General features: G+C 46.4%; 1 protein-coding gene across 2 annotated transcripts in view; it reads right to left on the reverse strand.

The window, feature by feature from the left end:
- Positions 1-8,625: 8,625 nt before the first annotated feature.
- TRAPPC3 (trafficking protein particle complex subunit 3) overlaps positions 8,626-22,095 on the reverse strand; it is a 100,949-nt gene continuing 87,479 nt past the window's right edge. Inside the window, exons 3-5 of one of the 2 annotated variants that reach the window (XM_069622613.1) lie at positions 20,399-20,498; positions 13,730-13,912; positions 8,626-9,914 (exon numbers count right to left, since the gene is read on the reverse strand). In XM_069622613.1, coding sequence (XP_069478714.1) covers positions 9,795-9,914; positions 13,730-13,912; positions 20,399-20,498 — 403 coding nt within the window. In that variant the 3' untranslated portion in view covers positions 8,626-9,794. The remainder of the gene's footprint in view (positions 9,915-13,729; positions 13,913-20,398; positions 20,499-22,095) is intronic. The other variant, XM_069622614.1, reaches the window with a different exon arrangement.

Below are 22,095 nucleotides of genomic sequence, written 5' to 3' on the forward strand. Positions count from 1 at the left end.
CCATGTGACCAAGTAAATAAATGACACGAGCCGCTTCCGGCTCGTCAGTCGATTCCATTCCCGACTCTCTCTGGTTGCACCATGCTGGTGCTGCGCAGCGTGCCATGGACCTAGCCATGCGGCCCGGCACGGGGACGGTGCCCCTTCTGGGCAACACCGTCCTCTTGGCAATTGCGTCCGCCATGTGAACATGGCATGTTCACCCTCCTCGGCCTGGGTGCCGGCAGTGCCGAGGCGGGTGCCGGCTGGGTGCCCCCAGCTCATGTGTGGAGCTCCGGTGAGGTGCTCCCTGCTCCATTGTGGTTACATGATTGCAGCATTGGTAATCCGTGTTGGGTGATCCCAGCACATGCTGAGGCCCGCCCCAGTGACCGGATGCGGGCCTACAACAGGTTGTTCTGAACGTACAGTTTAAAAACCTGTTGAAGCAAATCTTGCAGGAAAACTTCAATTCTGAATTCCTGAAGGCAGAGAACTCGTTCCTGTTGTTGCCCCGTCTGCTTCTGAAGGTACCGTTTGAAATGCAGCCTGTAGCAAGAATTCTCATTGGCTCAAAGGAAGTCAATAATGATTCTCGTGTACTAATGAGTCTGGGTAGGATGCCGGGATGTTTGCAGAGTGATGGACAGCCTGCCAGATATTGATTCAAAAGCGACATGGAGTCTGTCGGTACTCTGCCAGGGAATCCATGCTGGCGCACCACAGAATGGAGTCCCGGCAGATACTCCAAACCTCAGCTACGTGGCAATCCTCGTTACCAAGCAGATATCTAAAGGCACAGAGGGAACCAGCAAGTATTCAGAAAGCGGGCCCATGGATGCAGACGGAAATAAAAGCATTTTGCAGACAGCACACCATTTTCTCGTCAGCACCGGTTACTTTTTCATTGCTTACACATGGACACCGGGCCACAGCATCATTTCTACGTGATGTCTGGAGGTGTCGACGAGGAATCCGCCAAAATGGAGGAGGCACCCCGATAACCTGGGCAGGGGCCTTCCTCCTCTTCTCTCTCTCACCTCCCGCCCCTACTGGGGTCGGGGGAGAGGTCTAAACCAAATGAGCGCCAAAAAGCTCGAAAAGCCTACGAAGGGCAGACAAAAGGAAGGGGGACGGGGGGGTGTAAAGACTGGTAGGGGGTGTCTGTACTTCCGCTCTCTATATGGTAGAGGAGAGGCACAGAGGACCCCAGCCAAGATTCTCTATTACGGTAGCAATGGACGAGCAATCAAGGCCTAGCTTCTCAGGAGGTGATGCAGGCTGGTTCTTAAGTACAGTGTATTCCCCAAGCCCCCACAAAGGAATGTCCACACACTGTATTACTGAAAACACAGTCTTTATATAATTAATATTCAAAGGTTATGTACACTAATAACGCACTTTGTGCTCAGGAAAATCAATAATGGTAAATATCTACAATTCTAAAGTGGTACCACTAATATTAGACCTCATTAAAGTGCATTCACAATACTGTCAAAATGTCACACAGATCAATAAGAAGGAAACCAGCAATAGAGAGAGGAGAGATAACAGATGGTTGAAACAATAGGCAGAAGACTGGCCCCTGCTACTGGACACAGTTCTGTGTGGAGATCCCCCCACCTGGGCAACCTGTAAAATAAAGAGATATAACACAAGCCCAGTCCATATATTGTTCGATAGTCTTATTCTCTCCTACAATGTTTTTACCCCCCCAATGTACCTGGTGGAGTCGAGTTCTTCGAAGAGGCGTCGACAGATCCTTCTTGAGTGACCCCCTTTAAAGCAGGAGTCACGGATCGTCGAGAGGCGTCGAGAAGCGTCGAGGAACTCGGTGTTCGGTGTCGGGGAATCGACGGCCCTTCTTGAATGCCTTCCCTTTCAAGCGGGAGACACGGGGCGTCGAACGTCCGACAACAAACAGGGTAGAACGGCGTCGATGAGGCGGCAGGCTTCGATCCGAGCGGTGCTAGTCGGCGTCGGGACGTCGGCGTCCTGCGAGGAAGAGGCGTGCGGGGCACCTCGGCGACACTAGTTCTGGACCGCAAAGATTGTGAATGACGGTGGCCCAACAAGGGCGTCGAGTCGCTCGAGTCTTTGGGGTCGTGAGGTGGCGGGAAACCCACCGGCGAATTCTCCTCGGCGCGTTGGTCGTCCTCGACTTTCTCCGGCAGGATAAAGCGGTCGACGGTGCGGACGAGGTGGTCCTTTGATTCAAATGTTCTTAGGCAAGGAGCGGACGGCTCCGGTCGTCGGCGGCACGGCGTCAAGTGGTTCCCACCGCTGGGCAACACAACTTCGACGGGCCTCCAGCGGTTACACAGACCTGCGAACCCTGGTCGACGGCAATGGACTTCGACAGCGTCGAGGTCCGGGTGCTTCACTTCGATCTCCTCGGCGGTCCCGTCTCGGGTCGGCAGCCTTTCGAGGGTCTGACTTCCAGGGCGCTTCGGCGAAGATTCAGCGGTGCTCGATGGTCCCTCGGAGCATGGGAAGAGGGCGCCTAGCCAGGTCCTCTCTCGGGTCAGTCCTCGACGAGCACGGCAGCCTTCGGATCGGTCGAAGTAAAAGCAACAGCAAGTCTTCTTCTTCCAGCTGGGCGTCGAGGGTCAGCAGTTCCAGTTACTCTTGAGTGGAGACTCAGCTTCTGAACGCTTCTGAACAATTTCCAGTGGTGAGAGGTCCCCAGATATACTATTCTGTCTCTCATCCACACTGCTGGCACACACACAGCAGCCAATCACACAGAAGGGCATTCATGCAGTCAGTCAGCCAATCAGGCACACAGTGCATTCAGGCCACACTCCTCCCTTTCAGACACTCACAACAAGGAATGTGGATTGGGACAAGTACCCAGCCATTCAACGCTACACACTGCATTCAGGCCAGTTTCGGGCAGGGCTGTCTCAGTCTTTGTCTCACATGCCAGAAACCAGACAACCACAACAAGGAGTGTATATTGGTCACCCACTCCATTCACCCAGGTCCCACCCACAGGAGGTACCCACAACATACAGTCAATGGGAAGGCTCCAGTCAGTCTAGCTGGGCCTTCACAACAACACCATATATGGAACTTCCACCCAACAGCCAGTCAGGGGGAAGGGACAGAGTCAGGGCTTCCCAGGACTTTGGGAAAACAAGGTAAGAGGCAATAGAAAGCAAGAGGCCACAGGGGCCATCTGGTTTTCCATCAGGAATCAACGGATTCCAATGGCAGGGCCTGGGTATCCCAAAATGGAGGGCACCCAGAGCACCTGTCAATTTCAGCATGGAGCTGCCACCAGCCCATACCCTGCTCTGTGGGCCACCTACAGGTGCCCAAAAACATACACTAGGGGCACAGGGTTGTACCCCTACCCATGGGTGCCATAAGGGTATCCCATGGGTCTGTTCACCAAACCAAAAAGAAGGAAGAGCTGCACTGCCAGAAGTCCAACAATACAGAACACACATGAGGCCCTGTCCCTCCAATGCATTTCCAGCATCACACTGCCTTAGATGGATGTTGTCCTTTATTTATACCCCGGCCGCTCCCATCCCCTTTGGGATCCCAAGCTATGTTGAAGTCCCTTGTGAGGAGGAGCTCTCCTTTAGCGAAGCCTTCTAATTTACCCAGGGTCTGATGTAAAAAAAAGCATATTGTCCCGTGTTGTGGGCATATATGGTCCTATTGTCATCACCTTCTGTTCCATCAAAACGTGCAGGAAGATAAATCTCCCATTTGGGTCGGCAAATGTTTTCGTCAACAGCCCCAAGGAATCATTTATGCCCACTAGCACCCTAGCCATTTTATTCTGGGCATTTGTGGGTGTATTTGTGAGAACTGGTGTATATGTAGCTTGTGAACATCACCTTTTTCGATGTGCATTTCCTGTAGTGTTACCATGTCAACCCTGCCCCTTTTTATTTGTGTAGATACCTTCTTTCTCTTTACCAGGGTGTTCAAGCCCCAAACATTATGTAACAAGATTAGCAGCGCTTTCATCAGTACAATTTCCTCTCCTACAATTTGTCTCCCTTACCAGGTCCAACCCCTCTGTTTTTCTTATACACCTTCTTTGTGGCCCTCACCAAACCTCGCCCCCCTCCATCTCCACTGCCCTTCCCCACTCCCTTCCCACCCCAAGCACCGTATCCAGGACCACACCCCAAACAGTTGGGAACCCGGGGCACATTTCTACCAAGACCCCTAAGGTTACACTAACTTTCTATAAATCCAAGCGGTGCCCCACTCCCTCCCTGTTCTGGACCGCATAGTTCTGTTTGATAGCATTTTCTGTCCCACATCTCTCCAGTAATACGCCCCCCACCCCTTTCTTCTCTGTCTTCCGAGCACTTCTTGCAGGTTTTAGGATGTTGGGTCGATATTATTTTTATCCCCTCTTCTTACCCCATAGAGGCCTTTCAATTTGGCCCATTACTTTCCTTGTGCGGTCCACGATTCCCATGGCCTGTTTCTCTGTTGTTGCGCCCTGCGTCTTTGATCACTAGTCATCTTCTCCATCCTCCATTCCCAGTTTCATCAGACCCTCAGCGCAGGTGGTGGCTCTCCGTTGTCTCCCTTCCCATAAAAATGTTAGTCCGCTCTCTTTCTCTTTTTTGGGGTAAAAGGTGAAATGATCTTTTTTTTACATTTTTTGCGAACATACGGTAGAATTGTTTTTCTGGATTGTATTTATTGCTTGAATGTTGGTAAATTGAATAAACTAGTTTATTAAAATAAAATTTAAAAAAAGAATGTTAGTCCGAAGGGGAAGGTCCATTTGTAAGGGGTTATTTTCCCCACTAAGGTTCGCGTTACAGGCCCCATAGTTTTTTTCTAGAGTGTGGAGGCGGCCAAGTCTTGAAACAGTCTAACCTGTGAGCCGTTAACCGATATCGTGGTCTGGCCCCTATTTTCTCTTTTTCTTCATAGGAGCCCAGCGCAGCTAGTACATCCCTTGGTCCGATTCCCTCACCAGTCCTCTCAGGGCACACTATGTATCTGGTCGATCCCGATTTCCTCTGGGGTGGTGTCTGCTACCAGCGTTGGGAAGCACTGCTGCTCCGTGGTTTTCAGGTCTGCGTCAAGAGTTAGATTCTGCTAGGCCTTCAATTCTGATGTTGGACCGCCTTGAGCAGTTCTCTAGATCCTTGGCCTGTATTTCTAGGTTATGTGTGGCGGCCGCGATTTGCTCTAACAATTCCGGGTTCTGTCGCACCACCTTGTCCACCTCCAATAGGTCTTGTTCAGTCAGGTGCACTATTTCCCACGGAGTTGATTTCTTCCCAGACTTCCTTCAGTGAGCTCTTTAACACTTCTTTTAAATTGGCCATCTGCTACTGAAAAGATGCTGTCAGTCTCTCATCCATGCCTTTTAAGCAGGTCAGCAGATCTTCCTTAGTGAGAGCCATTTTGTCAGATGCGAAACACTTGGCACAAGGGCACTTAGATCAAGTGACGATCATGAATTGCCATTAAAACCCACACTCTATGACAAACCTAATGAACTCATAAGTCGTCTTTTTCTCATGAGGATTGAATATAACAGATTGCCATTCTCGACTATTCAGCCAACTGAACCCAATTAAGGGGTTTATAGCCTACTGACTATGCACATGTGAAACAGGGCAAAAACTGTAATTAAAAAGTAATCCTTTTTTTGTAATACTCCGCACATACATTCATGTATCTACTATAACAATACATGTTTTCTTTCCATTAGAGGTCCTTCCAAATTATTGACAAGGGTTGCCAGAATTTTCAGTAATAAGAGTGCAATTCCAAACCTACATTCCAGGCATATTGTTCCTTCAGCCAATGAACTTTAAACATGTAACTTTTTGCCCCCTTGGTTTTGCTATTCTTCCAATGGTAAAAACAGCTGCACAAAAGTGATCAGAAAATCCCAATCACTTCGTATTAATGCAACATCTGCCAGTTCCACGAATCCAATTTCTCTAAACATACATAGACGCTCTCCATCCTTTCTGGTCCAGTACAGACACAACTCCACTGAACAAAACTATCTTTAAAAGAGCCTGTTTCCCATTTTCATTATTTTTTACAATTTACATTAGGTCATTGAGCATTGTACCATGCATCACTGCTATTTTCATGCTCTCCAGGCGCTCCGGGGATCTGTAAATGAGGGGGCAGGGCGTAAGTTAGTGCAAAGAGGGGGACAGTCCTAGATAGCTTTGCTGTTGGGTGCAGACCAGAAGCTTGAGCTCTGCATGAGATCCACTTCTAGTTATCCTGTGTTGGGAGCATTGCGACAGTTGTATTCAGAGGGGAGCCTTCCAAGCCTGTGATGCCAGGGTGCAAAGCCTGGACTGTGTCGTGTTATCTGATTGGGGTGGTGTGGAGTTCTGTTTGAGGTCTGTTGGGAGGCTTTTCCAATTGCCATCTGGGGTTGGCTTGGGTTGTACGAGTAGTGTGTTGGAGTAAAGGTTGAAAAGGTTAGTGGGGAGGTTAACTGAGGGCATGTGGGCACCTTTAAGCATCCATCTCCGCAGTGGCCACAGAAATGTTGCTATTGATGGAGATTGGTCACGGGTCAGATGGCTGGTAACAGTCTATTCTCTGGACCAGGTTGTTGGTTGTCATAAATAAGTCAGCTTCTTGTTGCTGGGCAGTTTCTTAGCTGATTAAGCATCAAAAAGCCAGGCCTTTAGCGGTTTCCTGAATGTAGGGCAGTTGCTGATTTTGCAGCCATGACAGTTTGGCCACCATGCTGGAGAAGGATGATCCTACATGCCTCACTGTAGTGTATGCCCAACGCACTCCGAGCCGAGACATCAATCACTGCTTTCCGCAAAGGCCTCAAAACCACACTATTCAATTAACATTCCCCCCTCCCCACGCCTATCAGAACTTTGCGTGTTTTTATGTACCACCTTTGTAACAAAGTATGTATATCCAAACACACCATCATGTAACTAAGTATTTTTTTTTTCTGTAACCAGCAATGACTATCTGTAACAGCGCCACGATGCCCTAGGGCTGCTGTGCACTTTATAAATGTTAATAAATAAATAATAATCCTCATGTGGTCTCTGGTAGTGCATCGTCATTGTGTCTTTGTGGCCTTCTAATTTGGTAGTAGGTGATCTTTGTTCCAAAGAACGCTGTCCCACAGCCCTGAAGAGCTATGTGGTTGATCTTGTGTGTGTTTTCTTTAAACACTAGTCTGGGGAGAGTTTTTAGGCTTGGAGTTATGTGTACCCTTCTGTTGAGCTTGAGCCCAAGTCTTGCTGCAGAGTTCTGTATGCATCACAGCATCTTTGCGAGGTAATCCAGCATGCCGAGGTAATCCAGCATGCCGCGGTAATCCAGCATGCCGCGGTAATCCAGCATGCCGATGTATACGTTGGTGGGATAATAGATTCCCGATTGGACCAGCGCTACAATACAAGGGTCTTGTGAGAAATTGCACCATCTGAATGAGCGAATCTGGTAGCATTTCTTTAATAGTGCATCGATTGTTGGTTTCAGGGCGAGTCCACTGTCCATCAGCATCCCAAGACTTGTAATGCCCTTTTAGGGAAGGTGTCAATTTCTGTAGGCTACTTTAAAGGGGCTTCTGGTGCTCTGTTGGGTGAAAGTCGTAGCTTTGTCCGGTTTGAGATTTAAGCTGGTCAGCCAGCTGTGTGAGGGTGGCTTTGAGGGTCATTGTTGCTCATCATTTTGAGAATGATTTGTGCGTCATCCACATAGCTGTAGCAGGAGAGTGTTTTTACTATGACGCTCAGAAGAAGAGTTGTATAGATGTTAAAGCGGAGGGGCGATTAACTAAATCATTGCGGAAAGCCACGGGTTATCGCTCGCGAGTTGTGGCTGGAAGGCAGGTTCCAGGAGATTTCAGTCCTATCTAGGAGCAAAGATGTCTTCCACTGCAGTGTTGTGTAGACCAACTTTTTACCAGTCACCTAATTAAAGATCTGTGGATGACTGTCAAAAGCTGCAAAGAAATACACAAGTATGCTGGCAAGTTAAATTCAAGAAACAACCTTACTGTCGACACTATCAGCTCCTTTCAAGAATAATGAAATAGGTTTATGAAAACAGGGCAAGCGTGCAAGCAGATCGGTTTGACTGGTAACTTTACAGAAGGAGAGAAAAGAAAATCAAGCAGGTTGAGTTAGATTAAAACAAAGTAAATGTGTTTCTGAATTAGAAATATCACTTGGGATTCCTCTTAGCTGTAGAAAAGAACGCACGTGGCTTTGCTGCGCATTTGGACACTCACGTGCAGCGCCTCTGCAGCTATGAGAGACGGGTCTCATCTTGTTCCTGGAGGGATTTCAAACAGAGACCGGTCTATGACAAGAACAATCCTTTAAAGAAGACTAACTGAAGGACAAAGCTGCTGGACAGACAGTGTGTCATGATGCAAAAAATCATTTGTCCAGGGGGCTACATTTCCAATAATAGCTAAGAAACGAGAACAAACTTCAAGTTGGAAATCAGGCAAAAAGATCAAAGTAGAAGTGTACCGCTGCAAGGAACTTCACTTTGATTTGGCATGTTTAAGCATGAGTGGCCTCAATGGACCTGTGTGAGGGGCGGAAGAGGTTGGTGGGGGGGGGGGGTATGAAATACTACCACTCTACTCCCACTGCCTAACCTTTTACGTGCAGACACATTTGTCATCACAAAAAGAGTTTTCCTTGTTTTATTAAAAAAAGAAACTAAGTAGTGATTTGCAATGCAGTACAGTCCAAATCTACATAAATGAAAAGTGGAAACCAATTCAAGAAAGTCGATACATCTTGTCCTGCATCGTGACACATTTGGTACAGTTCTGGCCCAGGTATGCAGTAACACTCGCCATCTGCTGCGATTCCAAGCACACGCTTTGAATATGTCCAGATGTGAATTACGCATCACTTCTAACTGGACTTTACTGTATCCAAAAACAGGAATAAAGTAAGATACTCTGGGGAAATCAACACATCCCAGAGTTTGTACATGGGACCTTGGGTGGAGGGGACAGGGTCATGCCATTTTAGGGCTTTTTGTCTCAGTAGTCCTGCAGCCAAGCAACACAACCAGATGAACAATGATTTAACAACTAGGGGGTGTGATGATAAACCAAACATTAGCATATGTGCCACGAGACGTAAGCGAAGTACGTTTTTGGTTTGACAAAACCCATTCTTTCTTATTTCTTACTAGCCACTAACAGTGTCCCCCAAAACGGCAGCACACAAAAAGAGAGCGCTGAACTAAAACTGCTCAAGGGGCGAGTAGACCTTTCCATGAAGGTCGGGCAGGTAGTGAAAGCAGCCAACCTTTGAGGTCATAAATCATGAAAGAGGATATCACAAATAAATGGAATGAGAATATACGCAACCGCGCACTTCAGCAGAAAGAAAAAAAAAAAAGCACCTGGGAGACTAGTTTTTACTTCTGAAACGTTTGAACGGCCAGGACAACGTTAGAAATCTACTTCCTTACGGTGGTGGCCAACTCCTAGCGCAGCATCTGTACACCTAAAGTGGAATGGGCAGAACGAGGTTACAGGCCATTTCCGGTAATTTAGGTGAAAGGTTCCTTATGGGCACGCTATATAGCGCAAGAAAACAGAACTCCCCCCCCCCCCCCCACCCCCCCCCCCCCCCCTCCGACCAGGTGCTCCCTCAGAGCATCAGATTTCCATAGAAATGGAAATATTGGAAAACTAAACTTGAAGAAATATAAACATCATAAATAAAGGGGATTTGTGTTCGATTAATCACAAAGAAGGGATGGAGGGCGTCCGGACTCGCCGGATTCTGGTTGGTGAACTGGTTTGGGTTAGTAGCGGATCGCGCCTCAGGAGAAGGCGGTCATTCCTCGCCAGCCGGGAGATTATCTTCGATTCTTCGAATGAACTTCATGCGGATTTCTGTGACACCGTCACCTTTCAGCGTGTCCTGGACAAACTTCACATCAATGGCCATCTGAACCTGGGTGAGAAATAAAAGGACAATGGACCCATTGTTATTGGCCAGCGCAAAAGAAGCATTGGCTGGGATCTCCGAGCCGAGACAATGGACATTAGACAGCGTAAGAAACAAACGGAAAACATTGTACATTCTGTTTTCAAAGACTTTTGGTTCGAAATCGACCAATTACATGTATATATTTGTATGGCGGGGGGCGGGGGGGGGCAGAGTAGGTGGGTGGGTAATGGGCCTAACTAGCATAGATTTTCAATAATCTTCCCACCAAAATTATATTTAATATCAAGTTTGCATATTTAACTTTCAATTTTGTCTGCTTTTACGGGTCAAATGCCCTCACACCAACTGAATTAGCAGGTGCGCTATAAATCTTTGGGACAAGGCGTTGGCCCTGTAGTCTTGAAGACATTGTCTAGCTGGCATGTCACCAGATGACCATATACATATATAGTGATACCAGTGAAATGATGTTCCCTCTGCACCTTAATGCCCTTATCCACCAGAATTAGGAGCAATCTGAAATACACTCAACACCACTGCCATACACACATAACTGGACGTTACATAAGCATCTCTACTAGTAAAATATGGCCTTTACAGAAAATAATTCTAAAACAAGACTATTTTACAACCAATTTTCAAAAGACTACAGATAAACCAACTTGAAAAAAAAATGTTTATTCAATTATTAAAACATTAATCACATTACATTTTGTGATAGTGCCTTCAAACATTGTGCATACCCGACCGCGTGTTACTGACATCATTTAAATGCAGTTTCTACCCATTTCGACACCACATATCCGAGTGCAACAACTGTTATTTGCAAACTTCCTCTGATGCCCTGGAGCAGGGTTGTCCAACTCCAGGCCTCGAGGGCCGGGATCTGAATGGGTTTTCAGGATATCCCTCATTAATATTCATGAGGAAAACAGTGCATACATTTAGAATCATGAATTTATCTCATGAATATTAATGAGGGGTATCCTGAAAACCCAACATGGATCCGGCCCTCGAGGTTTGGAGTTGGACAACCCTGCCCTAGATGCTACAAAATGTCCCCTTATTACAATATTACCCATCTATATTCACCCATCATGGAGGTTTCACATCAGGCGATGCAGTTAGAATATTTAGCAACTGACCCCAGCCAATCGTTACTTCTTCCTCCGTTTCTGTATCCCGGTTCCTCATTATTATTATTATCATTTCCATCTCAGCCAACCACCACCTCTTGATATCCATTATTCATTGTGAGACAAGTGGACCCTGAATGCTATTGCAACTCTCCTTCTCGCTAACATGAACAAGAAATGGGTTAGTTTCTGCGTTTATCCTTTTTACTCCATGGGAGTAACACACACATTTATAGGTTCCATGAAGGAGAGTACAAATCACGTCCACCACGTCCCTCCAGAATTTCTGAATTATCAAGCAGTCCCATAGAAAGTGCCAGAACACAGCCCAATCCTGGTTACATCTAGAGCAACAGTCAGGCAGTCCCTGATCAATCACATGCATTCTTGCTGGTGAAGGAGTTAAATTGGATCAGCTTAAATCTAGCATTCCGAGATACTTCTGACATATGTTCCCAGATCCTGAACCATTCCCAGTCAGATGGGGAATAACCCAGATCTCCTTCCCACTTCCCCCTCACAGAAAGATAGGGAGTAGGCTTCTCATGTATCTATATCTTACACTACTGTGATACCACAGGTTCCCCCGAGTGTGCACAGTTCTTCTGGAAGAGAAGCCTAGAGATACACTGTGCGTTTGACCATTCAGGAGTAATTCAGAGCCGTCCCTTGAGCCCTGTTGTATATACAGCAACCCACTGTGTGAATGTCAGCAATTGGCCCTCCTCAAAGAAATCACCCATCAACCTACACCGATTCCTATGTATGATAGGGAGGGGTGTAGATTGCACACTTTGTACTATACACACCGTGCCCTTCTGCCACATCGAAACCGAGATATTCTCGCCTTCCTTCCGGGAGACCTCCCAGTAGCTTCCAGACTTCGCCCTCCAGTGAATCATTCACCACATGCCATGTTGTACTTGAGCAGCTAAGAAATAAAGTTTATAGTCCGGGAGGGTCAGTCCAGTGGTCTGGTATGCATGCTCTGCACAGTGTTGAGAATGCCACTTGAACAAACTTGATAGTGTTGGATTAGGTAAGCTTAGACAGTTCAGTGTTGACCTATTCGGCAATCTGTTTCATGAACTTGGCTGACCCCCTCCTCCGCCCACGTCATATTCTGCGACATACAACGGCATAGTTGTCCAACGGAGGCCATTCTTCATCACTTAGAGGGAGGGGAAGGAGATGAACAAAATCCCAGAACTCCCCGCTTCATCTTTGTGTTAATCTCCTGCCAGAGACACCCTGAACATTATGGCTCATGGAGGAACATTTTCCCTTTTTATTTTTTTTTACTAGTGGTCCATATGAAGTTCATCAGAAGTGCATGCTTGGTCAGACGCGAGTCGGGTACATTTTCAACAGGGGAATTGAAAATCAAGAAGAGCTTTCATACAGCATTGATGGCTTTTGGTCAGGCGATAACTGGCTTCATGAATGTTTTGCTGCTCTACAGGGATATGCTGAGCCATCATTGTTCATACAAAACATTCAATAACTCACAAACACCCATAAGGGGCATTATAACATGTGACAGCATAGACAACAAAATAGCTGCATCTGCCAAGACGAACACACATTACTGACTCAAAAGACCCTACATCAACAGAACAAAGAAATGACCTAAAGTAAAACACCACATCAAGCCTTAAAACGGACCATTCATCAGGAAGATAAATGTACACCAAGTATCGATTTGATTATTGGCTGAGGAAGGGAACAGAGAACCTGTTCCAAACACCATGTGCTGGGTCCATCCATTCACACTTAATATGGATGGGTAGAGATAGTCATGCTCTGGGAATATGGTTTACAACTAGAACTAGAGTACCAATTACTGCGTCTTGGCAGTAAATAAGCAATTTCTAAGAGGGATTTGGCCAGCCAAATATCGTGTTGCAAGAATCTCACTCCCAAAAGGACACGGTCGCCCGAACCTCGCCCATTTAATTATCTGTGCGTGTACTGCTTTCCCAGCACAGGAAACTATGATCCAGTTGCTTCCAAATTGTCAGCCACTCATCTGGCGTCACTCCTATGCACACACACTAATGTGGGAAGGCATTTGTGTTAGAGAACGAGCAAACACGCACACGCACACTTACTTAAAATAAGAGAAAACAAAGAATATACTAGGCAAAAAGAAAGGTTTGGAATGTCACCTGTTTCATGAAAGCACTGAAGATCCCAGAAAAGCGTTGGTGAGATTTACAGACAGTACTACTGCACTGTCCAAGGAGTATTCAAAGTAATTATTGAAAGGGACCACTCATTTGTAATATTTAGGCATTTGTATTTGTCAGTAAGGGCTCGTTGAGCTATTTCCAACAAACTCTGGATCGCATTAAACATAGTTAACTCAGTGTGATTTATCTAAATATGTGTTGCACTTGTAGACCAGCACGATAAGTAAATCCGGCTCCTTTGGATTCTGAGAAGTAGATTTGCCAAGGCATGGAAGAGGGGACCAGATTGTTGCCAATCGTGGGTCATCAGGAATGGGAAAAGGATCTGTAATTACTAATTTAAAGAATCCTGCACAATCTGTTGGACAAAATGGGTTGTACTCCTAAAATCGCTTAACTTTTCCTGTACCGTATCTTAAGAAACGCCAGACAGTAACAAATAGGGATCTCTCCCCCCCTCCAATCCCCAAAACACATACTTCCAACTCACCATTTCCAGTGCTCCTCGAAGAACCCCACATAAGAGGTTGGAGTAAATAAGAGCCGAATGGTTATCCGGAAGCTCCACAAAGTCCACGAGAGGGTTATTTTCCAGGATCATGGAGAATTCATCACCCGCCGGGCTCCAGTTTGTAATACTGGGGGTTACTCCAAGGTACATTTTGAATGCCACCTGTAAATTTTAAGTCACAATGTATTAATAAGAGTGGGGAGGCGGGCTGCGTTGACATAATATAAAGGCCCCTAATTTAAGACGAAGGCAGAGGATTGGACAGTCACAATGACACATTCCACTCCCGATGTATCCAAATAAGTAAACAGACCACACAAATCCTGGTGCAACACCCCCCCTTTTGCAATATCTTTTCTTTCAAACCCATTAGGATTTCAGGGCAATGCAGTTGGCTTTGATGTTGGAGCATCGTTTGAAACTTCACGTCAATGGTCTGGGTTCTAGAAGCACGGTACAGGGTTCATGCGTCTCAATGAGGAATTCTGGCATTACTCCAAGGATACTGGTTAGCCTGGGGCCCCTTGAATCATCCATGACAAAGCATTGATGGCTTAGTCGAATAACCTCTTCCCCCCAGGGCAATTTAAAACCTTCATCTTCCCGAAACCAGAGACTTCTCTTGTATCTAGGTGAGGCAGTTACCCATCTTTTGCCATGTTGGATATAATTAATGCATTTACATTGCAACTCGTCCCTCTGGACTCATCTGTAGAAAGGATACGTGGGGTCAGTAGCGCATATAATGCATACGTTCTATACAAAGGTCTGTACTGCTTTTGGTGTCCCAAAAACTAACAAATAAGACCCATTTCTGGTCGCAATGGTGAGCTCTGAACAATGCATTTCCTAACAGCACCAGGTGTGGGCATCTGTAGGTTATATGGTTATAACGGTGTGATTCCAAATACACACAGATATTCCCACTTTCTAAGAAAGTCTCAGATTTGCCAGGGGACTAGCATGCATCTTGCAGAGATGTTCTGGCTGGTACCAGAGAGAAGGTAGAGGAGGCAGATTAGAGTCAAGAGGGCAGCTCAATTTCAAAGCGAACTTTAACTTCTGCTTAATCAATCTTCTTGCATCAAAAAGGTTTTGAGGTGTAGATGAAGCATTCTTCATCTACACCTCAGAACCTTACGAGACAGTCTAAAAACAATATTCACTTAAACAAACGAGGGGAATTCAGTTCAGAAGACTGGGCCTTAAGTTACTTAACGGGTGTGTGGCTTGAAAAAGAAAGCCAGGAAGCCTGCACCTTTTTTTCTTTTCTAACAATATTACTATTCCTAAAGGAGCATTCGGCCGCGTAAGGTACACACAGTAGTCTTAAGTGCATAGGCAATACATTCAAAAACACCACCAAGCTACTGCATTATTGTTCACAAGGTTCGTGCTACATAGCACTTCTTCAGAAATTAGAAAAAGGTGGCACTTTAGACAGGTATGTGCTGCTTTCTCCAGACCAAGGACAGTGTCGCTGGCAATCAGGAGCAACGCGATTCTTTTGGAGTACGGATTTTTGTACGTGCAGGCTCTGCCCCTTTTATTTCAAACCACTTGGACGGCAAATGCAACACTACAATTCTGCTTGATAGGAAGTGGAAAAACAAAATGGAAACCATATGGTGCAGCAGCTGGCAGCGCCTCGATGACTGCTTCCAGCAGAGGACCGCTGGAAATGGAACACAGCTGAACAGAGCGCCTGTCCACCAGGTGACCTTTTAGAATCGGAGACAGGAACGCAACATGCTGCGAGCAGGCAGCCGTCTCTCAAAACTTCCATGGCAAATGGCTGCACTCAGCTGGTGCTACGGGATTGTACGGTCGCCTCCTGCTGCGTTGGATATTAAACATGATTCCCCACGTGTCGGAATGTAGATCACAAACGTTTCAACGGAAGCCAGTGTGCATCAATGATTGATGGGCACCAATGCAACCAAGAAAAGAACAGAGGCAAAGAAATTAAGACACTGTATACTTTGGGTATGGTTCAAATAGAATGATCAGATGGTGGAAAAGCTTGCTTGGCTTCCAGCTAGAAAGGCAGAGTAGGCACAGCTTCTAGCAATTAAACTGGTAGGCCGTTTCCGATTGGTTTGAAGTACAATTGGTAAGTACAGTACAAAACTGGATTAATGATCATACATACACACTTACTCTCTCAGCCTCTGACACTCTTTCTATCCTCTCCCTGATCGCACAACTCCTTGCTGGATCTCCTGTCCTCTCTCCCTCTCCCTCCACCCTCATCCTCATCCCCATCCCTGCTTTCCCCTACTACTCCTCCTCCTCCTCCTCCTCCACACCACTGTCCTACCCCATCCCCCTTCAGAATTTCCTAGGTCCAATCTCGCCGCCCCCTCCTGCGTCTTACTCGGTCTTCTCCATCACTCTCCTTATCGCCTCCCATGTCCTGTCCCTCCGATTGTCTTACACTCTCTCCCTACTACTCCCTCCCATCTCCAACCAGCCCTTTCTCCAACTACTCTCACATCCTTCTCCTACAACACTTACTCCCACAAGAACGGTTCTTTTTTCTACTTGGTACCACTCTTTCACATTCAACACCTTTCCTGCACTTGCACCCACCCACACCACCACTGACATCTCAGCACTGCGCTGCGCTCCACCTTCCGTCCTCTGCATGGTCTCTGTCCACCGCCAAACCTCACCCTAATTCGTCTCACTCTTGCAGGTCTTTTATACCAGCGACGACTTGTCCTCCCCCCCCCCTTCTTTGTTAACGTGTCTAACCTGGCACTGAGGGCCAATCAAAGTCTGTTCCTTTGGAATTAGGCCATCACATGGCACATCTTTATAAACCCTCTTAGCCCTGCCCCGGTTTTGTCTGCAGCATTTCATGCAGTCTCTGCGGTTGGTCTAGCGTGGGGTTCGTTCTGCATTCCGCTCTTGCTCAGCCGTGGTTAGTTTCATTGTATATGCCTATGTAGGGGTTTGATCGGTGCTCGAGTCTTCAACGTTGTGTCGTGGGCGACGGCTTTTTCCCACGGTTTGCTGCGATTGTCCACTGCAGCATAGAATTGTGGATCTTGCAGCACCGAAACAAAACAAAAGAACTCTTGCCAGCAAAGTGGTTGTAAGGTTTTGGGTGATGAACAGTGGTACCAATATCAACATTCAAGGTGTACACCGACTGGGGCCCTCCCAACTCCATCACCTCTACAGTAAGATCAGATGTGGCATACATTCTGGTAGGCCACCTACCTCAGGTCGCACCATCGAGCATTATTTTGCATGACAGACTTAAATGCATCTATATTGTAACTACAAGTCCTCTTTTTGACAGCATACACCAATAATAGCAAGGTGTTGTGCAATGTCACATGCCAGAGGTACTGGCGTAGGACTTCATTCATCCACCACCAACACCCAGAATGGGGTAGCCATTCCCCAAATCCATAGCTTAGGTTCTGCCAAGGATACTGGTGACAAGTCAGCTGGTGTTTCATGAAGAGTGGGTCCCGATGAAGAACGTGGAGCAGAGGTGCTTCACCAAATGGGCAAAGGACCAAACGCTGAACAGGGTTCATAGAGCAGGAGAAGTGAGATGCTGTGCCAATGATGGTACTGGACTCCAAAATAACCAGCCAGGAAGGGGCATGCGGATGATTGCCAGTTCTGTAGGAAGAAGTAAAACAGGCTGGCCAACAATTGGGCCTCGTGAGGAAGGGATCTGGCGAGGACATGTGAGACAGGGAAGATTGAAAAGGCGAGCCACAGTTGGGGTGGGGGGAAAATGGATTTGGTAGATGTCCAGAGTGTAGCCAGAGAAGGGTGGAGCAGGACAGACTTTGTCAGACAAAAGGAGACGGCAGCCGAGACAAGGCAAAGGAGACATGGAAATCCCCCAAGTAGAGGAGGCAGTATATAAGGAGAGAAGTGGAAAGAAGTTGATGGCAACAGGGGAAAGCAAGGGCTGCCGAGATGGGGTGAAAAGTAGAACTCCGAGAAAGAACTGATAGAGGAACAGGCGTGAAGCATCAGTGGAAAGGGAGAGGAGAGGGACGATTGTTGTAACAGAGAAACTACCCACCCTGGGAGGAGCAATGGAGACAAGAGTGAAGAAGTAAGGGCAAAAAGAGGAAGACTAGCCAAGGAGAAAAGTAGAGCAAAGAGTCGAGCAGGTAGCATAAGAGTGAAGAGCGATAGGAAGAAAGTGAAGGAGGGGGGATGAGGGAGGAAAACAAAAGTAAAGAAAAAGGAGACAGCGTTTCTGAGCAGCAAAGAGGGAAAGTTGGGACTACTTGGATGAAGAGTGGAAAATCAGAAAGCAGAGAGGGGATGAAGAGACACCACATAGCAACAATGAGGCATTAAGGAGGAAGAAAATAAGATGGTAAGACTGGGTGAGAAAAGGGACAACAAGGAGGTGGAAAGAAGAGAAGAAGAAAAACAGCTAGAGTACAGGACATTAAGAAGAGGACGAGACAACAAAGGTGCTGGATGGACAGAGGCTGGATTAAACCAGACAACCACATGAGGGTAACACAAGTGAGTCTACCCAAGGTAAAAGAGGACATTCTGAGAAGGCAGGGAAAAAGATTAAAAGAGGACAACGAATCCTCCAGAGAAGATGAGGGTGAGCAGAGAAGAATGCTGCAGTTAACCGCTAGAGCAAACTGGGTTGGTGAAATGTGAAGATGGAGACAAACATCGACCGAACGAAGGGTATAAAAAAGGGGCACACAACAAGGTCCAACTTCAAGATGGAAGAGTGTTTGGAGAAGCAGAAGAACAAAATCCAGGAATGGGTGTAAAAGTGGTAGGAAAAAAGAAGACTGTCACAGGGAAAAAAGAATGCCTAAAGGAGGGGAATCATGGGAAGAAGTACCCTAAGCAAATGACGGGTGCAAATGAAGGGGGTGACAGATGAGATTGGCTCCAAAAGGCGAATGCCTGGACTCCCAGGGCAACCCAGGACTGCACTCAAACTATAAAAAAAAAAAAAAAAAACAGGGGCCATCAGTTTAGTGGCCCCCCCAACCCCTTTGTAGACCCAACCCAGGGGGTTATAGATGCTTGAGCCTAAACTCCTGCTGTCCCAGCCAACACAAACAACCCGCTGGTGCAATGCAGCAGGAGAGGACGCATGATTAAGCCCTGCAAGGGTTATGGCGAACCCACCTTCAAGGCTCATAAGTGGGTACGCCCAGGAAGGTAAGGGGAACTGGACCCTGAGGATTTATCTTGCAACATCCAGGACAAGCAACACAATATCTGAATAAAAATGGTCTGAGGCAAGCTCCCCACATACCATTTTTGATCACACCCAGTCTCTCAGGTCTGGCTTTGGTGCTGCAGCGCATACTTTTTTTATGGGCCTACTCCCCTGCTTTCCCCTCTTGTGCAGGGGATCGAACCCATGCATACACCAGAAGCCCCCTCCCCCACTTCCATTCTCTTGTACGAGGTAAACCACCACAACCCACAGTCCTGCAAGGGCCTTCTCCACCTTCTCCTTACCTTAGTCCACCTGCATGAAAATCAAACCTCTCACTCATTCCCTACCACAAATACGCCCCCGTTCCCCCCCCCCCAGTACCCCTAGCACACTCCTTACCATGACCACTAAAAGCAGCCACTTAATTTTTCCGATTTCATCGACACATTCTCATAAGCGCTAATATAGAAAACATTTTGCACAAAGCAGGAGAAACAAATAAGAGAATGCGTGCAACACAAGAAAGATGTGGGAGTCACCACAAATCCCGAGTCAGTAATTGACACAGAGCTGTAAAGGCTGCAGCAAGCTAAGGACCGGCTCAAGAGCAACGTAGTCTTACGGTTGCCCGGGTACGAAACCCAGAGAAAGATTCCAGCACTTGTACATTTATAAACCCAATCCTTGCTTAGAAACACCATCACCTTAGTAGTGAGACGCCAACAAGAACAATGTTGAATCAGAAACATACTGAGAAAATGGTGTCGAGTGTCTATTGGCCCCTCAACCGTGATTACTGTCTCTGGGTTAAGAATTCAGTAGATTGTGTGCACAGAATAAGACACAGAAGCAATTCCATGTCTGTGATAACTAAGTCGCTGAATGAGATTCTGCCAAATGCAAAACATTTGCCATAAACATAATGATCAGATTTTAAATCTAAAATTCAACTAATAGACTACTTTTGCAGAGCTTTTAAAAATCTGTATCAAATATTTAGTTTGTTTTCTGTGTCGGGAGGTTGTGCTTTCAATTCCATGGTCATTAAAGGAGATGCCCTGCCTTCCTATTAGTTAATATGTTCCGGCTATCTTTCTGCAAGCAAGGCACTCTACCATGCGAACAGGGAGATGGTGGGATGTTCCATGGCTTGGAATTGTTGGTATTCAGAGGCTCGCAATGGAATCAAGTAAAACCCTGTTGTGTAGGTCCCTTGACGCACCAGCTGTAGCACTAGTGATTGGACCACGTGGTGTCTCGTTTGATGCAACACAGAGGAAAGCGGACAGGATTTACTGATCTTACCAAGTTAACCTCAAAGGCTTCATAAAGACTGACAAAGCTCATGCCGGCTAAATAAAGTAGAATACTAACAGTGTTTTTTTAGGATGTGTGATGGCCCAGCAAGATTCTGACTATCAAGAACAGGGTCTGCTTCTCCTTACATGTATCTCGGTTATTACCTTAGCAATGACATCAGCAGTTTCCCGGAAATCGTGACAACGGCCAACGCTAGAACGAGCCAGGAAATCTTCTATTAACCGTACGCCTATGTTGTAACCCCTGTGAAGAGCGAAAAAAGATTACGCACACGTAGTAATCATTACATTTTGCTAAAAACGTTTAAACTTTTTTTTTTTTTTAAATAGTCAATTGGCACTTGAAAGCAGTCAGTGAGGGCACACCAAGAGTTGCCATTTCAAACTGCACGTTGGTGTACATAGCAGATGTTAAACAAGAACGTTTCAATACGAAAATTGTACAATGGCTGCAATTAAATACAACTTAGGGAGATTGAACCATTCTGGTTAAATTAAGTTTTTTTCAACATGGTCAGCATTGCTTCCAACACAACTCCACTACTGTAGCTATTGTCATCTCCTCGCATCTACTGTCACCAATCGGACACTAGTGGACTTTGCCCTCTGCTTGAACCAGAGTTGCCGCACACAGTGGCTCAGTCTTATTCAGTGTCTTGTGGTGGATCAGGTTCCAATTTAGCCCCCTCACCCCCATTCTGGGGCTACTCATTCCGAGAGCTCCAATTTACTTTTCTATTCTTGACTCTTACATTTTGTGCGGATCCCATGAAGCCAAAACTAGAGAGACTCTGCTGTTCCATTCTCTGAACTTATTTCCCAATCCTGAGAGACTCTGCTGTTCCATTCTCTGAACTTATTTCCCAATCCTGTAGCACTCAGATTTACTACTGGTGGATGGGGCGGGTCCTGCATCAATCTGCGTGATGCGGCACCTATGGACGGCATCAGGAGCACCCATCACCGCCCCTTGCGCAAGTCAAAATAGGTTGACACTGCATCCTAGAAGCTGCTGTCCATGTAAGGGAATTCATTAGGAGGGACAGTTCAGCAAACTACCTGCACGCTCTGTGCAGGTGCAGACATATCCAAAACAAAGGGCTACAGAGCGGGACCACAATCGAAGAGAGAAAACACCAATTGTTTAATCAGTCTCTTCACAAAGGCCTTTGTACGCAGGCCCCAAGACCGATTAGGCTAAGGGGGTCTTCCCTGAAGGTGAAGCCTGATGTGACAAGCAGAGAAAAGGCTGCCATGGCGACAAACGAACCAACCCAAAAGCCCACACCGCCCGACAGAGAAGTGATGAACCAACAAACTAGATCCCGAGCAATACAGCAGAGCACTGCCATGTGATTTCACACAGAAGTAGGGATTGCAAAAAGAAAACCATTTAAAAAGTTCGACATATTTTTCCCTCACCTCAAAAATGCGGTGGACTTTTCATTTACATTCTGACAGAATCCGTACTTCCTTAGAGTTAGGGAGAAAAAGGTTTCCTCTTTATTTTGATCTAATAAATGTTTATGCCAACAATCATGCCACCTGCGTGCCAGTCTCGCCGCTTCTGCACCCTTATAGTCACCTCTAGTGTGAAACTAACAAAAGAATCAACCATCACGCTCCAGTATAGACTTCAGACCAATGAGGACGATGCAGAGTCACCCAGCAGATTACCAGAGAAACTATTCTGAAGACTCAAAAAACAAGCTTGAGAAGTCTTTGAATTCTTAATTGGGACACTTTAATTACTTGAATACATCTCAGAACTCAAGATTAGCTTTATGAAGAAAGGCCCCCAGATCTAACATACCCATCTCCCCCGCCCACCACAACTATCT

This window comes from Ambystoma mexicanum, chromosome 11, assembly GCF_040938575.1.
Source record: "Ambystoma mexicanum isolate Mex_15411 chromosome 11, UKY_AmexF1_1, whole genome shotgun sequence".
NCBI lineage: Eukaryota > Metazoa > Chordata > Amphibia > Caudata > Ambystomatidae > Ambystoma > Ambystoma mexicanum.